The sequence below is a fragment of the Aplidium turbinatum genome, chromosome 3 (genome assembly GCF_918807975.1).
Source record: "Aplidium turbinatum chromosome 3, kaAplTurb1.1, whole genome shotgun sequence".
In the NCBI taxonomy this organism is placed as follows: domain Eukaryota; kingdom Metazoa; phylum Chordata; class Ascidiacea; order Aplousobranchia; family Polyclinidae; genus Aplidium; species Aplidium turbinatum.
This window is the reverse complement of record NC_137474.1, coordinates 47,285,539-47,307,168: the sequence shown is the minus strand read 5'-3', so window position 1 is coordinate 47,307,168 and position 21,630 is coordinate 47,285,539. Positions and strand designations below refer to the sequence as shown.

General features: G+C 37.7%; 1 protein-coding gene across 5 annotated transcripts in view; it reads left to right on the top strand.

Annotated features, from left to right (window-relative positions):
- Window positions 1-2,422: 2,422 nt before the first annotated feature.
- The window catches only part of LOC145767522 (uncharacterized), a 62,602-nt gene continuing 43,394 nt past the window's right edge, over window positions 2,423-21,630 (top strand). For all 5 annotated transcript variants that reach the window (XM_082579364.1, XM_082579363.1, XM_082579361.1 and 2 more), the window contains exon 1: window positions 2,423-2,533. In XM_082579364.1, the coding sequence (XP_082435490.1) occupies window positions 2,513-2,533 (21 nt within the window). In that variant the 5' untranslated portion in view covers window positions 2,423-2,512. The remainder of the gene's footprint in view (window positions 2,534-21,630) is intronic.

The following is a 21,630-nucleotide window of genomic DNA, read 5'->3' as shown; positions in this document are numbered from 1 at the left end:
AGTAGCTAGAAGTGGATTACCACCAAAAAAATATACCGTATCTTCAGAATTACAGAGTGGATAATGAAAAATATTTCGTGCTTCAGAAAAAAAATTCGTGCTTTGGAGAATCACTATACTGACTGATTAGTGATTATACAGTAACTCCTCAGCTTACGAACAAGTTGCGTTCCGAACGGCTGTTCGGATCTTGAACTGTTCATAAGTTCAAACTGTACTGTTGTTTGGTGTGGCCTACAGAACTGCTTAGGCCTATGTCTACTAGACATTCGTCCATCACATACGCAACATACACCTAAGTTCTTTCTAATATTAAACGCAAAGAAATAAAGTAAAACACAGCAAACATTGTCTCAAATCATTGCATTGTATTTACATAAATATACACATTATATAGTGTGCAAAGTAGCCTAGGTACACTGTTTTATGGATTTAAGCTGTCAATCGACGTTGGAATAGAAGGGGGGGACGTCTGACAAAAAAGGCAGCTTATTCAAAACACATTAGTTGTTGAGTTTGAATGCAGTTGTTCTACGTTTTCTTGAAGACTTTTACAGATTCGACGTTCTCTTGCGGGTCATCACGCTTCCTGAAGAATTGGTTCAAGGAAGATTGCACTGTCTTTCGTTTCTTTTCATTGTAGATGAAGCGATAACACTTGAAGGCATCGCAGAGACTGGCTGCTACCCTTGAGAATCGCTCTACATTCGGATCCTGATTTTCAAAAATACTGAGAGCTTTCTCAATCAAACTAAACCCATTGGCCATCAACTTTGTTTCAAACTTCTTTGTAGGAACAATCTCTTCATCATCTTCATCTTCTTGTCTTTGCATGGCTTCCAATTCCATTAGTTCCTCATTTGTCAGTTCCTGTGTGTGTGACTCAAAAAGTTTCCGATTGTTGAAGTCTTGTTGCCGGGGAACTATTCCATCCATTAGATGCCGCTGAATGGAGAGCAGTCCTTAACGTGCGTTGCTCAAGCGCACGCCCCGAGAGTCCAACCAGCGCCGCTTGATCTTGAAGCTTCTTCGTTCCAGAAGTCACGCGCTAACCAACTGAGCTATCGGGGCGGACATTGGCATTGCGGCAGTGCACTCCACTGGCCGGAATACTGACCTACTGAGCGATTGTCGTCGCAACAATGACCATTGTTGGATCATGGATACGAAAATCTACAATGGATTTTTTATATCTATGTTGCCATTTTGACGAAACGGAAATTATTATACGTAAAGAGAAAATAAGGACTGTTTCCCACACAAGCAAACTCGCCAGAGATGCATTTACAAAATTTTTTTGTGAGAAAACATAAATGTTCGTATCTCCGAATGTTCATAAGTCGAATGTTCGTAAGTCGAGAAGTTACTGTACTAGCTCTTAAACTGATGGCATCCAAAGTGGCTCTCTGTAATGTTTGTGCATTTGCAGTGAGTGTAGTATTACGTTGTTTTACATATGGACAGCTTTGGCTGACGTAAATAATAATATAGAGAAAAAATAATATAAAAGAATAACTGTTTAGTTTATGTTAACAAATATGATTTTCAAAGGTCCTTGAATTTTATTAAATTTTAGCAAAAATTAGTATCATTTTTGAGGCTGTTACAAATTCTCCTTTTTTCTATTTGTATATAAACAGTTACTCTTTTTTTGTTAGAAAGATATTTTTTAGCATGTAATAATTTGGTGGTATTGCTGTGTGTATTAAAGTAACAATAGTGCTTTTTGTGATTGTTGTTTTAATTCCTAAATGAGTGCGAACACCTCTATCATTCTGGCGGAATACTTCAGCGCGATCTTCCTACTAAAACAATCTGTAAAAAAAAGCGCGGTAAATAATGTGATGACAGCAACAACATGCAAACCATGATAAAAGCACTTTTCGTTGACACATTTATTTTCATGTCCTTTGACAGTCAGGTTGCCAAAAAAACAGAGTTTTTCTAAAAACGTAATTTGAAAACCAAAAAACAAGTCACATAATTTGCGTAAAATAAAAACTTACAAAAGGTATGATAATATTATTGACAAAAATATTTTTAATCTTTTTCTGTCAAATTATTTTCAATTGCAAAATTACAAACTTGTGAAGTGGCTGCTATTACCTCGATGGTCGCAAAATTCGCAAATATGCACATCAACCTTACATGTTATTGATTTTTCATCTTGTATGTCAACTTATAACTTGTTTTATGCTTGTGTTATGTGTATGTCAACTTATAACTTGCAACACATACTCAACAGGCTGCTGTCTGTTGAGTATGTGTTGTCGGGCATTATTGCTGTGTTATTGTTAAAACTCTACATACAGTATTCAAGCATTCAGCTAGTGCTTCAAAGTACATCTCATTTGAGTAGGAATGAAGAGCAGTAGCCAGTGTGTACCAGTATATGTTTATTTTGAAGATACCTGGATTTTACAGGTTGTTTGCAGATAGGTCAGTTAATTCTTAATATTGGTCAAAGTTTGTGTCAGTTGGAGGGTCATGCGTTTTGTGCAGTAACTTCAAGATGCAGGCACAAAACAAGCAGGTAATATTTTTAGGGAAGCAGATTTCATCAGGTTCGAAGCTTTTTATGTATTGTTTAATAAACTTTTGTGTCCACATATAATATATAAACATTGAACACAGTTAGGTAGGCACAAGGCCAGTTATATGCATAATTAATCTGCCAAAGTTTTTTCTATGTTTTTAAATTATATATGCTTTTGTCCAATAGTGCAAACTCTATCTTATCCCTTTTTAGCAGGAAAATAGACATGCATAATAACAACGCTGTTTTGTGTGACATAAAAAATAAAATCCATGCAAACTGAACATGAAAGAAGAGCATCAATAATTCAGTCATCGGATATATAGCCTATATATATAGCTCGTTTCTAGTTACTATTTTAACTGAGAGCAGAATTTTTTGTCTGTGGAAGTTTCTTGCGCTTCCAGATATTCATGCGAATATTTGCTGCAGTGACTTTATGGTGGCTTACTGGCTTACTACATAAATCTAAACGAGAAAACAATATGTGTGACTGTATGTAAATACACAGACACTACATCTCTTTCCTTTTCAGAATCAAACACTATTTCGAAATGTAGTCAACAGATCAAGAATTAAACATAACAGTTCTGGTTAAACACAATAACAAAAGTCTTTAAACTGTTGCGGTGGTTTGATGTTGCGATGCGGCCTGGTTAGAATAACAGCGTCAGTAAGGTTATCAGGCGAAACATTTTTGTTCGGGTATTACATCAGTTGAATCAGAGAAAGCCTCAGTCGAGACATTATGTCTCGAAGACACATCAGTGGTTAGGTCATTGTTTGAATCATGAAATTTCTTAACATGGGTTACGTTTCTTTTATACTTTGCATCATCATTTTCAACAATCACACAATTTCCATGCTTCTCTGTGACAATAAACGGATCTTTACGAAAGGTAGTAGAAAGTTTATCATGGCCATGTTGTTTCAATAGTACAGTGTCACCAGGTTTAATATCAGCTTGAACTGCACCACGTCTAAGATCAGCATATAACTTTCCCCTTTCCTTCATTTCTGAATCTCTGTCACGAACAGATTTAGAATCATGGTCATAAGAACGATCAATGCATGGTAACTTAGTACGCAATTTTCGTTTGAAGAACAATTCGGCTGGACTAACTCCAGTCGTTGAGTGTGGCGTAGAATGATACATAAGTAAATACGAATACAATTCATTTTTCCAGTTTTTTCCGACAGCTTGTGCAATTTTAATGCGTTTAAGCAATGAGCGATTTTGAATTTTAACTTCTCCGTTGGCTTGAGGCCATAATGGAGTTACTCTACGATGCAATATTCCACATTCGCTCAAAAATGAATGAAATTTGTTGCTAATAAATTGCGGACCATTATCAGAAGTTATTGAACAAGGTAAACCAAGGCAAACGAACAAGAGGACAACAAAAAATGAAATGTTTTGACAATATCAAGCAAATTACAGGAATAAAAAGCAGACCGGAAACTCTAATAAAAACAAAGGACAGAACAAAATGGAGGCAGTTCATAAGGGAGATCACAGCTGATCAAACATGATCAATCTGTTGAAGAAGAAGAAACCATGCGTTGCAAACATTTTCTTTAAACTTTCAATCACTTTTTCACTAGTAACTGTTTTCATAACATCAATTTCAAAGTAACGACTGAAATAATCGATCACAACAAAAACATAATCACCAGAAGGCAGAGGTCCCATTAAATCAATAGCAAGATCTTGCCAGGGTCCTTCCGGCAATTTGGTACGTTTCATGGGTTCAGGGGATACAGGTTTTGAAACAAGTTGACACCCAAAACAATTTTTACAAAAACGATCGACATCTTTGTCTATGCCAGGCCACCATACTTTAGTTCGAAGACGTCTCTTCATGACAACGATACCAGGATGGCCCTCGTGAGCTACGTAAGAACGTGTTGTCTCAATGTTTTTGGAATCACAATACGTGTACCTCGTAATAGAAGACGGCCAATGACAGCTAATTCACTTGGAACTGTTAAATAAGACTTACATTCAAGTTCACACCAGTCGTTCAAAAGAATGCAATCCATGACATTGCGCAACTCAAAATCAGCGTTTGTTGCACGCTCGATGTCACGTGTGCTCATGGCAGTAGGCGTCGCTTCTTTTGCTACAAATTTCACATACTCATGCGTGTCATCAACGTGTTTGCACAGCGCTTTTGAAGAAAATAAGCGAGATAAGCAATTGGCAATGTTTTGCCTTCCTGGGATATACTTCACTTCATACTGATAATAAGGCATTAATCTTACAATCCAGCGTTCCATTCTAGCATTCGGCTTGGAGCGAAGAGTGAAAATGAATTTTAACGGTTTATGATCTGTTTATAAATCAAAACTGCTCCCATACAAATAAACGTGAAATCATGCCCACACAATAGCTAAAGCTTCTTTTTCAGTTTGTGAATATTTACGTTCAATTTCGGTTAAAGTACGGCTAGCATAACTAATAACATAATTTTTCCCATTTTGGTTTTGCACCAGCACTCCAGCTAAACCATAAGGACTCATCATCATCATTTTGTTCCTTCCTCGTATGGAGGGTTGGATACAATGCGCCATTGTTCTCGGCCATGAGCTGTGCGTACTGCACATTCATAAGTTAATTTTGTCCATTTTGTGATGTTTGTTGTCCAAATCATTCTTGGTCTGCCTTTACTTCTTTTACCGTTTATCTTCCCTTCTATTAATGATCTTTGTAATGAATTTTGCCTTATTGTGTGTCCGAAATACTTCAATTTTCTTCTTTTGACTGTTTGTAAGAGCATTTTGCTTGAATTGAATTTGGAGGGTACTTCATCGTTAGTGATCTTTTGTTTCCATGAAATTTTTAACATTTGCCTGTATGTCCAGAGCTCGAAGGCATCGATCCGTTTCTCCATTTTTTGTGACATTGTCCAAGTTTCGGAATTGTATAATAGGGTCGACCAGATATAGCATTTTAGTATCCTGAGACGAGTTGATAAATTTAAACGTTGATTGGTTAAAATATTTTTCATTTTTCCAAATGTAGTTCTTGCAATTTCTATCCGTCTAAGAATTTCATGGTCACACCTCCCATCTTCAGTTATTAAATGACCAAGATATGAAAAAGATTTTACTTTTTGTATAATTTCGTTGTCAATTATAATTTGGAGTACTGAAGTGTCTGGTGATTTTGAGATTATCATTGATTTGGTCTTTTTAGCGTTAATTTTCATATTAAATTCTTTACCAATTGAGTTAACATTGTCCAATATTTCTTGAAGATCTTCTTGTGATTCAGCCAACAGAACAGTATCATCAGCATAGCGTAAATTTGTTATATTCAAGCCACCAACTTTTACTCCTCTCATATCATCAATGGATCGAAAAATCATTTCTGTATATAAATTAAAAAGACATGGAGCACGGCCTACTAGAACACGGCCAAATATGTTGCTATTTGGGAAAATTTCTAAGAGTCTTAATTGTTACAATCGTAGCCATGACAAACCTGTCATTTTCCCACTTACAGAAGTACGTAAAATAAGCAATATTTCCGTCTAGACATATTTTTGGCTTGTTTTGACGGAGATTAGATATGTACGTTTAGCACAATTTATGCAATAATCATGTAAGATATGTAAGACTTTTCAACTGCATCTTGGAGGTAGTCTCATCATACACAGTCGTTAGGTTTTTTGTATAGCAGGATCTTTCGCCAAAAGACATACTTTACTTGCAAAATTCAACTGGTCGAAAAACAAAACAAACTAAAATTCAAATTAGCACATCAAATGAACAGCTTACCACATAGAATTCACAAAAAATCCTTAACATTTCAAATGGAATATGCAATTGCACCAAACGATACTACCTGCAGGGTGCAGTTGAAAAGTCTTACATATTACATTATTATTGTGTAAACTGTGCTCAACGCACATACCTAATCTCCGGTTAAACAAGCCAAACATATGTCTAGGTGCAAATATTGCTTATTTTACTTAATTCTGGAAATGGGAAGATGACAGGTTTGTCATAGCTATGATTGTAACACTTCAGACTCTTAGAAATTTCTTCAAATAGCAACATATTTGGCCGTGTTCTAGTAGGTCATGCATGAAGAAAGTACACATCCTTGGCGTGCTCCACGCTTGATATCAATTCCTTTAGACAAATCTTTTTCCATGCGAACAAATGCTTTTTGATTCCAGTACAAATTGATAATAAAACGTAAGTCTTTGCCATTCATACCAATATTGGACAAACAATGAATCAGTTTCTCATGGTTAACTCTATCAAATGCTTTCTCATAATCAATAAAACATGCATATACATCTTTATTTACTGCATTGTAACTCTCACAAATTGTTCTGAAGTTAAGTATACCCTCTCGTGTTCCTTTACCAGTTATAAATCCACTTTGAGTCATGCTAACCTCATTCTCAATAGATTTTCGATTTCTTTATAAAATTATTCTCAACAAAATTTTCAGTACATGACTGATCAAACTTAATGTTCTAAAGTCACTGCATTTCTTTGCTTTGGATTTCTTTGGTAGTCTGACAAAAACAGTTTCATTCATTTCTTTAGGTATAAATCCAGTCATATATATTTCATTACATAATTTGTGTATGCGTTTTAAACTTATGCCATTGAGTGCTTTTAGCATTTCTGGATAAATGTTATCCTTTCCTGCAGCTTTATTACATTTCAGATCTTGAATGGCTTTCTCAACTTCAGATATCAATATTTCTTCTCCTTCATTATTGGTAATTTCAGCCATACATGTTCTATCATCATCATATAATTCTGTTACATACTCTTCCCATCTACTCTTTATATCCTCTTCCTGAAATAACATTTTCCTCCACTATCCATGATGCAGCTGTTTGCTTGTTCAACTTTCTTCAAACATGTTAGCTATTTAACTTTATTGTGTAATTCAAGTGACTTATGAGATGCTTCTAGATGTTCTATTTCACTGCATTGATTTTCCCACCACCTTTGTTTAGCATCTTTGCATAATTGGGATATTTCCTTATTTAAAGCTTTATATTTCTTGTGATTATTGAATTTGTTTTTCTTTCTCTGTTGCATTAAGTCAAGTATCTTCTCAGTAATCCAAGGCTGTTTAATATTTTTCCTCTTTGATGGTAGAATGTTAGTAGCTGCATCATTTAAGGTTTCTTTAATTTCATTCCAACTTCTATCTATAGTTTCTTGTGTAATTACTTGAGGAATTTCTGTTTGCTGTAATAATTCAAATTTATTGTTTACTGTAATACTGAATTTCTCTCGATATTGTTCATTTTTAAGCATGTTCATGTCCATATGTTCTGACATATTTGTTCTTTTCACTCTTTTTAGCTTTATTTGGATTTTCATAACAACTGGATTGTGGTCAGACATTATGTCACATCCTGGATACGTTTTAACTTGTCTTACTCCATTTCTGAACCTCTGGTTTATCATAATATAGTCAATTTGATTCCGAAATTGATAACCTGGACTTTGCCATGTATACAACCGCCTAGCAGGATGTTGAAAAAGAGTGTTCGCTATTACTAAATCATTAAGTTTACATAATTCCAGCAACCTTCTTCCACGTTCATTTAAATTGCCAAATCCATAACGACCAGTTGTTGGATATTCATGATGATCACCCACTATTGCATTAAAATCGCCAATTACTATATTAACTTCTCCACTTTTAGTATATTTAAGTACATCCTTTATTGACTCATAAAACAACTCAATCTCTTCATCGGTATGTTCTTGGGTTGGTGCATAGATTTGTAATATATTTACATTAAATGGTGCTGCAGACAATTTAATCATCATAACTCTGTTAGAAAATGGCCAATATCCAATGACTGAGTTAGCTATTTCTTTTTTCATTATCATACCGACGCCGTACATATGCTGTTCTCCTCCTGAATATACAAAAACAAATCTCTCTTCTGTCACTTTACCATCACCTATCCATCTAGTTTCACTTATCCCAATTAAATCAAAGTTCATGACCGACATCTCTTGTTTTAAATTTTCGTATCGACCTGCTTTATAAAGGGTTCTTACATTTCATGTTCCTATTTTGAGTGCCCTTTTTCTAGTATTTAGCAGTCTACCATCAGACTTATGCCTTCCAGAGGGATTTGGGCATAAGCCATCATCACGAGCAGCTGTGCACACAGAAGAGGTTCCTCCTTCCCTGTAGCTTTTAGGGGACTTCACAGCAGGGGGCCCTGATCAGTCTCCATGACTCATTTTCGTTTTAATAGCTAGCATTGTTTACTATGGAATATATACTTGGTAAGGCTCCAATCTTTTCCAAGGTGACCAGTCACTGTACTCTAAACGTCAAAAGTGTGCCTAAACGGGTCACATCATAAGGACTAGCATCAGCAATTACTTGAGTTTTAGCATGTTTGTCATAATAACCCAAAGTTACACAATTGCACAATAAAGATTTTAGCTTTTCAAAAGATTGCTGTTGAGCTTTATCCCAATGAAAATCAACACTTTTACGAGTTAACATACAAAGCAGTTCCGACACCGTGGCTAAATCAGGTATAAATCTAGCATTATAATTCACCAGTCCTAAAAAACTTTTTACTTCAGCAGCGTTTTCTGGTGCTCTTGCTTCCTTAACAGCTTCAACTTTTGCCTCTTCCTGGTCAATTCCTTTAGACGACAGCACATGTCCCATAAATACAAGTTTGTCTTTGTTGAATTCGCACTTTTCTTTGTTCAGCGTGAACCCACTATCTTGAATTCTTTCAAGTACCTTCTCGAGTCTTCGGTCATGCTCTTCCTGAGTCGACCCGTACACGATAATGTCATCAAGGATATTCTTGACTCCTGTACAGTAGGGTGGGTCGATTTTCACATAAAATTGTCGGATTGTCGCATAAATCGGTATTTAGGTGAGGCTTGCCATACTAAATAAAGTGTTAAAATTTCAATGTGATGGTGTGTTCCTAATCACTTACCCCAGGTGGTATGGAAAAATACAATTTTTTACTTCACGGTAAATTATATTCAATAGGTAGGCTACAGTGAAAACAAAACACAATTGAAATGTAATAAGTTAAAGCCACACCTGGATGTTAAATTAAACAACACAGTCTTTCTTTGATTCAAATATAGGCCGCTGCTTCCTTGCATCTAAGATAGAATAAATCATTGAGTTCCTTTTCTCCTTTCCGACAGTTTTGAGGCTGACCTCAGCGACCACACGAATCATTCTTTCGACGGCTTGAGTCTGTAGTGTGCATGACGACTTCACTGGGACTGACTTCATTGCATCCCAAAGTTCATCCTCACTCTTAGTTCTTAGGTAATAATAATGGTGGTTCAGTATCCTCAATCTGTGGCCAGTCGATCATTTCAATATAATCCATCGCATAAAGATTCAGTTGATCAGCAGGGCGATGGAATCTTCATATTATTGTAGATGAAAGCTTTCGTGCTTTCAGAATTCGCGTAACCGCTACTTCACGAATGGGAGGTCTATTGTCATGAAGCATGGCATGGCATAGGCTATATAATAGCAAGTTTTCGGGGTGAGTTGCATAACAATTTTACTTGATCAATTTGTCGATGACAGACTGCACTTCTACTGGCTCAAGTCCACGACTGAGTTGTATCATAAGGAAAAGTAGCCTAGTGCTGGAGCAGCGCTGATATCTATGGCCATCTTAGTGCAAACCACACAGGCCCATATACAGTTTTTCCTTTTCCATATACAGTTATATACCTTTTCCCGTTCGTTAACGTGCTAGTAGGTCTATATCGATTTTTGTAGTTAGTATCTTTTTCGTCCCGGACGCGTTAATGACGAAAAATAAAATGATTGATGATTGATTGATTGTTTGACTAACATAATAGCGGCACATTCGATTTGCTTCTGTGAATGATTATATTTCCCAGGATCTCTGTGTAAGAGTGTTTCAGAGCATTTCCCAGAACTGATTGCATGGCAGATTTCCAAAAGGTACATCTGGTCCGTGCTTAGATTTTTGAATTGTCCAATTTTGGCAAATGGGGAGTTTCAATTTTATCAAACAATGCGATCTCCAAGGCTATAAGGTTTGACCACAGAATATCGCAAATTTCACCAATGAATGTTTCTGGACCAGATGTCTTTCCAAATAATCCAAATAGATGCTGCAATGGTAACTCATTGATGGGCAGCAAAGGCCAATATATATTCCACTGAACTTCATACTGGATAATGGATATGATCTTTTATTTTAGCAATTACTCCATTACGATTCCCAGTGTTCACTGCTGTCCCGTCACAACCTGTTATTCGAATTCCATCCATGTTCATATTCTCGTCGATCATACATTTAAAATGTCAACTGAACGACCACTTGGTGTTGTGACATGAGAGATGTAGATGTCACCAGGTTGTGTCAGTAAAACGTAATGGTATTCTTTTATTTTTCTCCTGTGGTGGTAGTCATCAAAGACATATGATTCATCCTTTCTCCCATCAAAATAGAGCGACATAAAATTATTGACGACATGTTGGGTTGGTTTCAATCCAGTACGCCTCTTGACTTGGCTATGTCTCGCTTTCCGTGGGTCAATAATGATGTCTGTGGAGAAGTTTTTTTCCAACACATCCTGCAAAGTAGCAGTGGCAATAGCAGCAACTGTTTCGTCAGAAACCATCTTTTGATGGGCTTCCCTTGCAACACAAGGGATGGGGATGATATTGTAGGCACTACTTGTTGAGACAATCTCCATGAAACTCGGATCATTATCGGATAAATAAGATAAAGAATCAATTTCACAAAGTTTTTTTGTGGCGTGTTAAACCGCACAACTATTAGAAGTTCGCTCACTGCGCAGGATTGGCAGATTGGGCGAAAAAATGAGATAAATGACAAAAATTTCCGCAACTTTTCTCCTAATCTGGCAACCCTGCTATAGAAACAGGGGGTCATTGGGGTAATGGGTTGCTGTGCACCAAACGATTTTAAACTTTGAGGAAATGTTTAGAAGGTAAAGCTGCACCTATGTTCAAATTTATATGATAAATGGAAAAATCGACCCACCCTACTGTACAGCCTTGTAGCATTTGTTGCATTACTCGTTGGTACATCTCCGGAGCACAACTAACTCCAAACATCAGTCTCTTGTATCGATATAATCCTTCATGCGTCACAAATGTAGTAATATTTCTAGAACTAGGTTGTAATTCAATTTGGTGATACGCCCATTTGACATCTAGTTTAGTGAATACCTTGCTTTGGTTCATGTCATGCAGCACTTCTTCAATGGTAGGCATCGGATGACGTTCTCTTCTGACAGCTTTGTTAGCTTGGCGCATATCGACACACAAACGGATGTCTCCATTTTGCTTGGGCACGATCATTGCAGGTGAAACCCAAGTTGACGGTTCTTCAACTTTTTCTATGATGTCAAGGTCTTCCAACTGCTTCAATTTTTCTGTCAACTTGTCACGAAAGTTAAATGGAATTCGTCTTACAGGTTGACACACAGGCTTTACATTTTTATCAACAGGTATTGTTAATTGAAAGTCTTTTAATTTTCCCACACCATCGAAACATGACTGATATTTATTCAAAAACAAAGGACTTTTAGTTACAGCATTTAGATCAGAATCAAATTTAATTATTTGTAACTTTGTGGCTGTTTTCAATCCTAGCAGCGGTTGCCCTTTTCCTTCGATCACTACAAATTCGACATTTTTCAGTGCTTTTTTTGTTGTTTCAACGTCTGCAGTGAAAATTCCTGCTATTTTCAAAGGCGCATCACTTCCATAAGCGTAGATTGTTTTGTCAGAAAGATGGCTTTTGCACTTAATGCGCTGTTTTTTCAAATCTTCCCACAGTGCACGATCAATTACATTGCATGTAGCTCCCGAGTCGATAATCATTGAAATATTGATTCCACCAACATTTACCGAAACTTTTTCAGTATTGTAACTACATAGATTAAAGATATAGTCCAACTCACCATCAGCATTTCGTTTTACTTGTCTAATGTTATTTTTCCGGTTCGTCCTGTTGCTTCCATTTGTCGGGTTCTTTTCCACGTGGCTGGTTCCAACAGACTTTGTTCTGCAGCAGCTTGCAAAGTGACCCATTTTATTGCATTTTCTACATTCTTTTCCTTGCGCTGGACAATTCCTGTCGCTGCTTTTGTGACCTTCCCTTCCACATCGGTAACATCGAAATCGAGATTGATAGCTTTTCTTAGCCGATTTAAACGTCGAGATTTTGTTGACTTCCTGACCGTATGATCTGGATTGAATTTCTGACACTTCAAATGCCAAGGCCAATTCTCTTAACGTTTTTGGATTCAAGTCACTTCCTTTTTCTAAGAGTCGCCGTCGTAACGCATCCGATCTACATTTTTCCACGACTTGATCACGAATTTGATCATCCATGTCTTCAAAACTGCACGTTTCTGCTTTTTGTTTTAATTGAGTTATAAATTGTTCTACACTTTCTTCCTCTTTTTGAAATAGAGATCTAAATACATGGCGTTCATGCGGGACATTGTTTAACGGCGTAAAATAATTAGTTAGTGCTTGAACAGCAGCTTCATAGCTAGTCAATTCCCCTTCAAAGGTAAAAAAAATGTCCTGCACTACCATTCCAGCACAATGCAGCAGCAGAGCTCGCTTTCTAGAAGCATTCGTGACATTCTTTCCTTCAGCATACAACTCAAAAGCTCGTTTCCATCTGGTCCATCGCGTGCTTGCTCCAGGACTTTCACAGTCAAAAGGTTGTAAATCAAACGTAGGTATCTCCATTCTTTTCTGAGTATTATCCTACTATCCTCGTCGCCAGAATTGTTGTGTCCACCTAGCCTGCTTTACACAACTTGATAGTTCAGATTTAACTTACTTGTCATAGCACTTGTATTTGCGTGGCGGAACAAAAGAATCCAAACAGCGAGACACGAGTCATTTATATACTAGCACGTTATGGGTTTCCAATACAGATTATGTAAATACACATTACACAGACACTACAAACATGGTTGACCAGTTGTCCACTGCAACTCCATATATGTGTATTGTGTATAATATAAGTGTTCAATTAAAGTTGTTCTTGTGGGATAGAGGTTTATTATATGACAACTTTTGATCTTTTACTGCTATCCTAAAACATGCTGTCATAACTAGAGCAGGCCTCAAAATTTACGGCGGACATGTCTGCCGTCACAGCATGTGATGTCCGCGGGAAGTACCCTCTAGATTAGTCAAATTTGTCCGCCAGAAATAACACAAGAATCAGCGATACAAATCGTCATTGCATAGCACAAACAATTGTTGCGAAAATACAATTTCCCACACATTCTAGAGCGCATCTAGAAAGTGTGAATACTGTATCCTCAGCTTCCATTCAAGCAGGAAAACTTTTGATTTTTACGTTGCTTCAACAATTGAAGACATTGAATCATCGTAACAAAGGTGAATTCTTCGCTAAGAATTGATGGGAGTACCGGTAGCTTCTGCACTAATCATGCACAACTTAGGTCAAATCTTATGTCTGGCTTTGATCTCCGAGTAATATTGATAAGAAAAGGTTGGTTACAAAATTAAAAATACGAGTAGGCTATTACAGCAAAATGCAGCATAATTTGTTGTTTTGGTATTACAGTAAGAAAAAGCCCAGGGAAATATAACTATAGTTTTCAAATGGCGAAGAAATATCAAGATAAAGTGATTAAGCATGACGATCAACGTTAAAACTGGTGTGTCCGCCGTGAGACTTAGATTGTCAGCCGAGATAGCTGCTCAGACCGGACACGTTTGTCCGCCGTAAACAAAAACGAATTTCGAGGCCTGCTAGAGCTGGATTAAGCCTTTTGCCTCGTCTACACTACAAGCCTGAAAAGCCCATTCACCTGGATTCTGCAGCCTCAACTGACAAAAATTGTCTACACTTGCAAATTTGATCTTGCAACCGTGTGCGTTCAAGCGCAAACTAGGTCACTGTCTGGCTTAGTCACATGATCATCACACAGCCTTTCATCTCAGCTGATTCTTTTGCTAACCTGTAAGTTAGTCCAAATTGGGAAAACAGAAACCTGTATCCTCTGCGCATAGGCCATACATCACAGCTAAAAAAAAAGGATGGGATCAAGACAAGAACACTGGCACAACTATCCTGCTAAGCTGCATTTTGATCAAAATGCTGCTATGATGGCACGACATCATCATGTTTGCTGTTGGTCGTGTGACCATAGCCTGTTGGTTCGATATTCAGATCCTGGTCACCCTCGAATTGCTGGATCCAGCCCCCCATGGTTGCAGACTTTAGTTTAACTAGCTAATCGACTGGTTGATTAATTTTGCTGCACCATGACAATTTCCCTCACAGTCTACCAGCAGGATTAGATCGATGATAATACAATAGCATTGTAGACGGATGACAAAGCGATGCCAATGCATTTTCATGGTCTGCATTCGGACAAATGCTGAGAGACACGTATTTGTTGTGTGTTTTAGAACTAGAAGCGACACTGGATCTGAGTCTTCGCAAGATTAGGTTGTTATCATAACTAGATAGGCTGCAATTTAAGTACATGCCTTCCTAGAAAACAGATTGACATGAATGATATTCCACAAATTAATTGATTTATTGTAATAAAAGTGAAAGAGAAACATATAGCCTATGCCTATCCACTTTCAAAATAAACGAAATTTCGCAAGGTCATTGACAACCCTTCTGCAAACTACCCATCGAAACCTGGGAAGTGGGGAGTAGTAGTCACAGGCTACTAAGTAAAATGAAAATACAGATTAATGCTTTCATAGCCCCAAAACCTTTATGCACCAATGGTCAGTGGAGGACGGAGGTGTTCAAATAGAACATTATGACATTGCATAATGTAGGTTACCAAGACACAGTAGCATAGCATTGGTGTTGGCAAGTCTTCAATGCTGTAGTATCAAGGTCAATGTCGCCTTTCATCGTTCCTGCGCGTTTTTTTTTCTTGTGAAATACCGAAAGAATATATCGTAAACACGGAACCTAACTGTCACAATCAATGTGCAAGGCCTCGCGATGGACTGCTTTGTGTCTTCAACGAGCGTGTTGTTTTGATTGTAAAATTCTGGTGCGTGTGTTATTATCGGTTATGACCTGCAGTATTGAATACGAGTAAAGCAAAGTTGATGCTAATATAATTTCTGATTGAAATTAGAATCGTGTGAGAAGCTTTGAGTGGATCACGTTAAACTCGATTAAAAGCCGCAAGCGTTGGAATCTATTGCTGTTTACTGTTACTTTGATTAATTGCTGGAAGTGGTGAACCATTCGTTGGAGTCCTTCAAGTGTTTTCATATATATCATTTCATTAGTAGAACTATTCGACATTTAATTGACTGCTTTTCGGTTATAACCCATTAAACTACGTCATTGAACCTTTCCAAGTCTTTTTCCTGGTAAGAGATAGAAAGAAAGCGTGACATTCTGGGGGCTCGTCCGGGATTATCCGAAGAATACCGAAGGATTTATTGAAAGAATAATAAATTAACAACAAGCTGTCAAAATGGACATACCATCAAACATGAGATGATTGAAGACTTACGGAGCATGGCTGAACGAATGGGGCTGAGTGACAATGAGAAGTCTCAGTTTGTGATGGAAGAGTATCACAACATAATGGCCCAAAAAGCTCAACGAGAAGCTGACGAAAGAGAAGATAGAAGAGCAGAACGTGAAATAAGGAAAGCAGAACTTGAAGAGAAGAGAGCAGAACTTGAAGCTGAGGAAAAACGAGCTCAGCGTAAAGCTGAAAAAAACGAGCACAACTTGAAGCTGAGGAAAAACGAGCTCAGCGTGAAGCTGAAGAAAAACGAGTACAACTTGAAGCTGAAGAGAAACGAGCACAGCGTGAAGCAGAAGCCGAAGAAAAACGAGCACAACGCGAAGCAGAAGAAAAACAGGCACACCGCGAAGCAGAAGAAAGAAGAGCGCAATATGAATTGGAAAAGATAAGACTTGATTTAGAAAGACAAAAGCTGGACATTGGTGAGCGATCTAATTATACTAATGATAATGCTCGAGATGTTATTGTGGCGCAAGTTAGACGTCCAGATTTGCCATCATTTGTTGAAGAAAAAGATGAGTTGGATAGTTATTTGTTAAGATTTGAAAGATATGCTAAAATAGCCAAATCGGAGAAGTCGACGTGGGCTACCCAGCTAAGCATGTTATTATCGGGACAAGCTCTTGATGTATATTCAAGACTTTTGCAAGAAGAGGCCATGAACTACGACAGATTGAAGTTAGCTCTGTTAAAGCGATACAATTTTACCGAGCATGGATACCGTCAAAGATTCCGTGAGGCAAAGCCTGAATGACACGAAAGCCCAGGTCAATTTATTGAACGTTTAAGAAACCTTTTGTTAAAATGGTTTGAACTTTCGGGGGCCGAACAATCATTGGACGGATTGGCAAATCTTATAGTTAAGGAACAATTCACAGATTCATGTTCAAAAGATCTGTCTGTTTATTTAATGGAGAGAAGTCCAAAGACTCTAGAAGACATAGCCATTGTGGCAGAACAGTATTTAGTTACCCGTGATGAGAAGCTGTCGACCGAAGAGATGTTGTCATTCGATGATGACGAGGAGCAAACAAATAATTTTAAAGGAGGTGCTGTTCCAAGAGAAGTACGTTGTTTTAATTGTAATGGCTTAGGTCATAAGGCTGTTAACTGCCGAAAGAAGACTAACAGAAATCATCAGGAGTCGAGGAAGTGGTGCAATCGTTGCAATAGGCAAGGACACGAAGCGAAGGAATGCAAGGACAAGTCGTTTTCCCTATCCAATCAGTCTGGGAAGAATAAAGACACGGACGTTTATCGAGGTGGTTGTGCGATAATGATTCATGAGCCAGCGCTTGAGGAGAAGAGACCAGATGAAGATGATCAGTTGAAGAATAAAACGGGAAAGAAGACAAAAAAAGATGTTTGCGAAAAAATAATACCTGAAGATTACTTGCCAGTAGTGAATGGAACAGTTGGAAACAAAAAGGTAAAAGTTTTACGTGATTCTGGTTCTACGGGTATAATGGTGAGGAGAGATTTAGTAAAAGACAGTCAATTAACGGGAAAAACTGGCCATGTGATGTTGATAAATAACACTTCAATCCAAGGACCATTAGCGAAGATATATATCGAAACTCCGTATTGTAGTGGGACTGTGAAAGCGTTATGTTTACCAAACCCTTTAGTTGATCTTATAATCGGAAATGTTACTGAGAGAGATTCTGAAGTTACTTGTTATGCTTGTGGCAAGAAGGGTCACTTTGCTCGAGATTGTTCTGCAGATAATCAGCGACAATTTTACGATCACGGATACTACAAGCGCGAAGAACCAAGGAGAGGAGGCAGGCGACGATCATTTGGAGTTTGCTATAGATGCGGTAGACGCAAACACTTTGCCAGGGAGTGCGTTGCTGATGGCGGACATTCAGAAAACAGACGTTGCCGTGACAACCACTGCTACCGATGTGTAGAGATTGGGCACATAGCCAGGAGCTGCCCTTTTGATGAAAAGGCTTGCTACAACTGTCACAGAGAAGGTCATCTGGCCAAGGACTGTCCGGAGAGGAAGTGTTTTTGATGTATGAAGATGGGTCATTGGGTCATCTTGCTCGCCGGTGCACTGAAGACATTGAGGACGATGGAAACTTTCACAGTAAACGTAATGATCATTGTTTTAAGAAACGCTGTCGTTGGTAGATTATGCAACGATGGATTAATGAGAACTGTTTTATTGAGTAATTAATTGTTTTGTATTGATTGTGTTGTTATATTGTTTGCAACAATATTCTAAGGGGCGTATGTCACAATCAATGTGCAAGGCCTCGCGATGGACTGCTTTGTGTCTTCAACGAGCGTGTTGTTTTGATTGTAATACTTTGGTGCGATGTGTTATTATCGGTTATGACCTGAAGTATTGAATACGAGTAAAGCAAAGTTGATGCTAATATAATTTCTGATTGAAATTAGAATCGTATGAGAAGCTGTGAGTGGATCACGTTAAACTCGATCAAAAGCCGCAAGCGTTGGAATCTATTGCTGTTTACTGTTACTTTGATTAATTGCTGGAAGTGGTGAACCATTCGTTGGAGTCCTTCAAGCGTTTTCATATATATCATTTCACTAGTAGAACTATTCGACATTTAATTGACTGCTTTTTGGTTATAACCCATTTAACTACGTCATTGAACCTTTCCAAGTCTTTTTCCTGGTAAGAGATAGAAAGAAAGCGTGACATACCATACAAGCAAATGGTTGAGGTTTGGCTGTTTGCGAGTAGAATACCATGTCTAGTTTCAACTATTACCCAAACTTAACATATTTGGTGATGAAGTAATGAAAACTGTGATTGGTACCAACTGTACCATATAAGGGCATTCATATCAATATTTCAAAAATTAATGTCCTAATGAAATAAACTTTGGGGATGAAATTACCATATTAACCAAGTGTAGATAGTTGTAGGCTACGTGTCTCAATTTCAATTAACTTCAATTTAGCCAATTCTACATTGTAACTGTGGGAAACGGTTACTGAAGCCTAGATGACTGAAATACGTTTTGTGTATCCCTTCGACACACAAAGGTGCGCCGCAAACAAGCACTAACATCTGACAAAATAGCATCTGGACGAAATCAGTCATTTAAAGCAGAGGTGACGAACCTGCGGCCCGCAAAACAATTTAACAATCGCTCATGCATTAAAGACGAAAGACATCTCAAAGCTGTACCTTCACTGGTACACCTTCCTTTGCTACAGGTCGAGGCTGACAGATGAAAATCTTAGTGTGCAGTTGAGAGTTGCCACATCGTCTGTTCGACCTAATATTGAACGCTTAGTCAAGCAAAAAACTTTCCAAAAATCCCACTAAACAAAAAAATTCAATACATCAATGTTATTTTTTAATATTTTATGCTTCAATGCTGCATTAGATAGCTTCACCTGTATGATTCGCATGGGCTTTTGTTTGTTGTTTGAAAAAGAAATTTCATTAACTGATTTGATGTTTTGGAGCATACTGGTTGAAACATTTCGTCAACTTGAGAAAAAAGGATAGAGCCAAAAAAAGAAGAAATCATACTCATATGAAAGCAAACGCTTAACCGTATTAAGACTGGGTTCTCATGGGATTCCTTGAGTTGGGGGGGCGCATAAAGCGCCCTTGGTTTTTGAACGTTTGTTACGCGTTTGATACGCATGCTGTCAGTTAGATACTTTACCAAGTGAAAGAAAATTTATCTGACTTTCCAACAAATTCAAACTTGTTTTCGAATCATGTGTATATTTATAGCTGTAATGGATTTATTAAACAGCAGTCAAATCGCCAAAGTTAGATGTAAATTATAATAAAGAAACGTCGGCTGCATAGCCGAGTGGTGAGACCACTGGAACGGCAATCGAAAGGGCGCGGTTCGACACCACTCAAGAGCATGCGGCTGTGTCTGTGGCAGGACACTTGAAGGCATGCCTGAAGGTGGACACAAAGATTGGCTTCCTTGCCTTCCCGTCCACTTAATCTAAATCTTCAACCACCGGGTGTAAGCCTGGATACGACGACAACGCTTGCTCTGCTTGAGATAATGACGTCATTGTAATCCCGCATCACTCTTTGCATTCTGTCTCTCACGCTAACTACCGTAACGGCTCATCAATTGCCGAGAATCTACTTACTCTGTGGCCTAATTATCCAGCCGGCAAAAGTGCGACATTATTATATCGACTCAACGTTTGACCACAGTGCTTAGATGTGAAAATTGTTTATTTGACTTGAGTTTGTTTGAAAAGATACGAAGATCGGAAACAACTGTTGGTTGAGATGTCGGTAGATTTCTGTCGATATTTGCTTCATTTCCCCAATTTCACGTTAGATTTAGAAGTACATCTAAAGACGAAAAACTGATATACCGTATTTGCTTGATTGTAAGCCGCGCTTGATTGTAAGCCACCATTGATTGTAAGCCGCATGTGATAGTGTTAAAAATTTAATGTAAGCCGCCCTTGATTGTAAGCCGCAAATACTGTTTACACGCAAAGCTGAAACTGCAGTACTCTCCAAATTTACCGGTATGTTCATTAATAAAGCTTTGGTAGAGAGTTTGCTTTGTTGAACCGTAGAGAAATAAAACAAAGTAACTTCAGCGGGTTTAACATGATGTATTACATACACAAATATCAATCAAGTAAATACGGTAGACAAAGCAACCAAACTTTGAAGTAGGTCATTCCAGGAAGAATATGTCCGCCGACAAAATCGGTTATATTTGCGTAAGTTCAACAACTGAGGACGTTGAAATCTGGCAATGTTGGGCATTACCAGCCACCTAGAATGAAGTCCCATTGAACTTGAATAATAAATTGTATTTTCTTACAACTTGACAATGCCGCAATGCTTAGTTACTGATGATATACGTCAGCCGATCTTCATGTTTTTACACCTAATAGCTGTGGCTAATCGTTGAATCGACAAAATAATAGCGCAGTTTTGTCGGCTAGAAAATTACTGAATAAAATTGGTTGCCGATGCTGTATAAATTGTGGAAAAAAAGATCAAAAATCGACATATAAATATTCGACTTTTAAAGTTGAATGATTGCGAAATGAAACAATTTTACTATCAAAAATATCATCAGTTTCGACTATCCGGTATTGTTCTTGTAAACTACTCTATTTCCAGCTTGTAATGCCACACTTTTCGCGTTGGTTTATTGTGCAATCAGCGTAAAATAAATGGTTTGTTTCAGTCACATACAGAAGCAGCTGTACGCAATTTACGCCAGACGCAAATCAGTAATTGTTATCATGCAGTGTTCTTCTTCTCAACTGATCAAATTACACGCGCGATGAGCTCATAAGGCGACTCGGCTTGGTGCCTTTGAATAAACAATTGTTGATCTGTCACTGTTATTATAAAAGAAACCAACCAGGCGCAATCTGCTCTCACTCCAGGAGCAAATCAATGAAATATTTCAAGGTACATACTAAAAACGGTAAAATATCTCCCAAACCGAATCAGGTATAGATACGAAACTTTAAATACATTTAGCCAAGTAATATTTAAGAAAAGTCAAGAAATT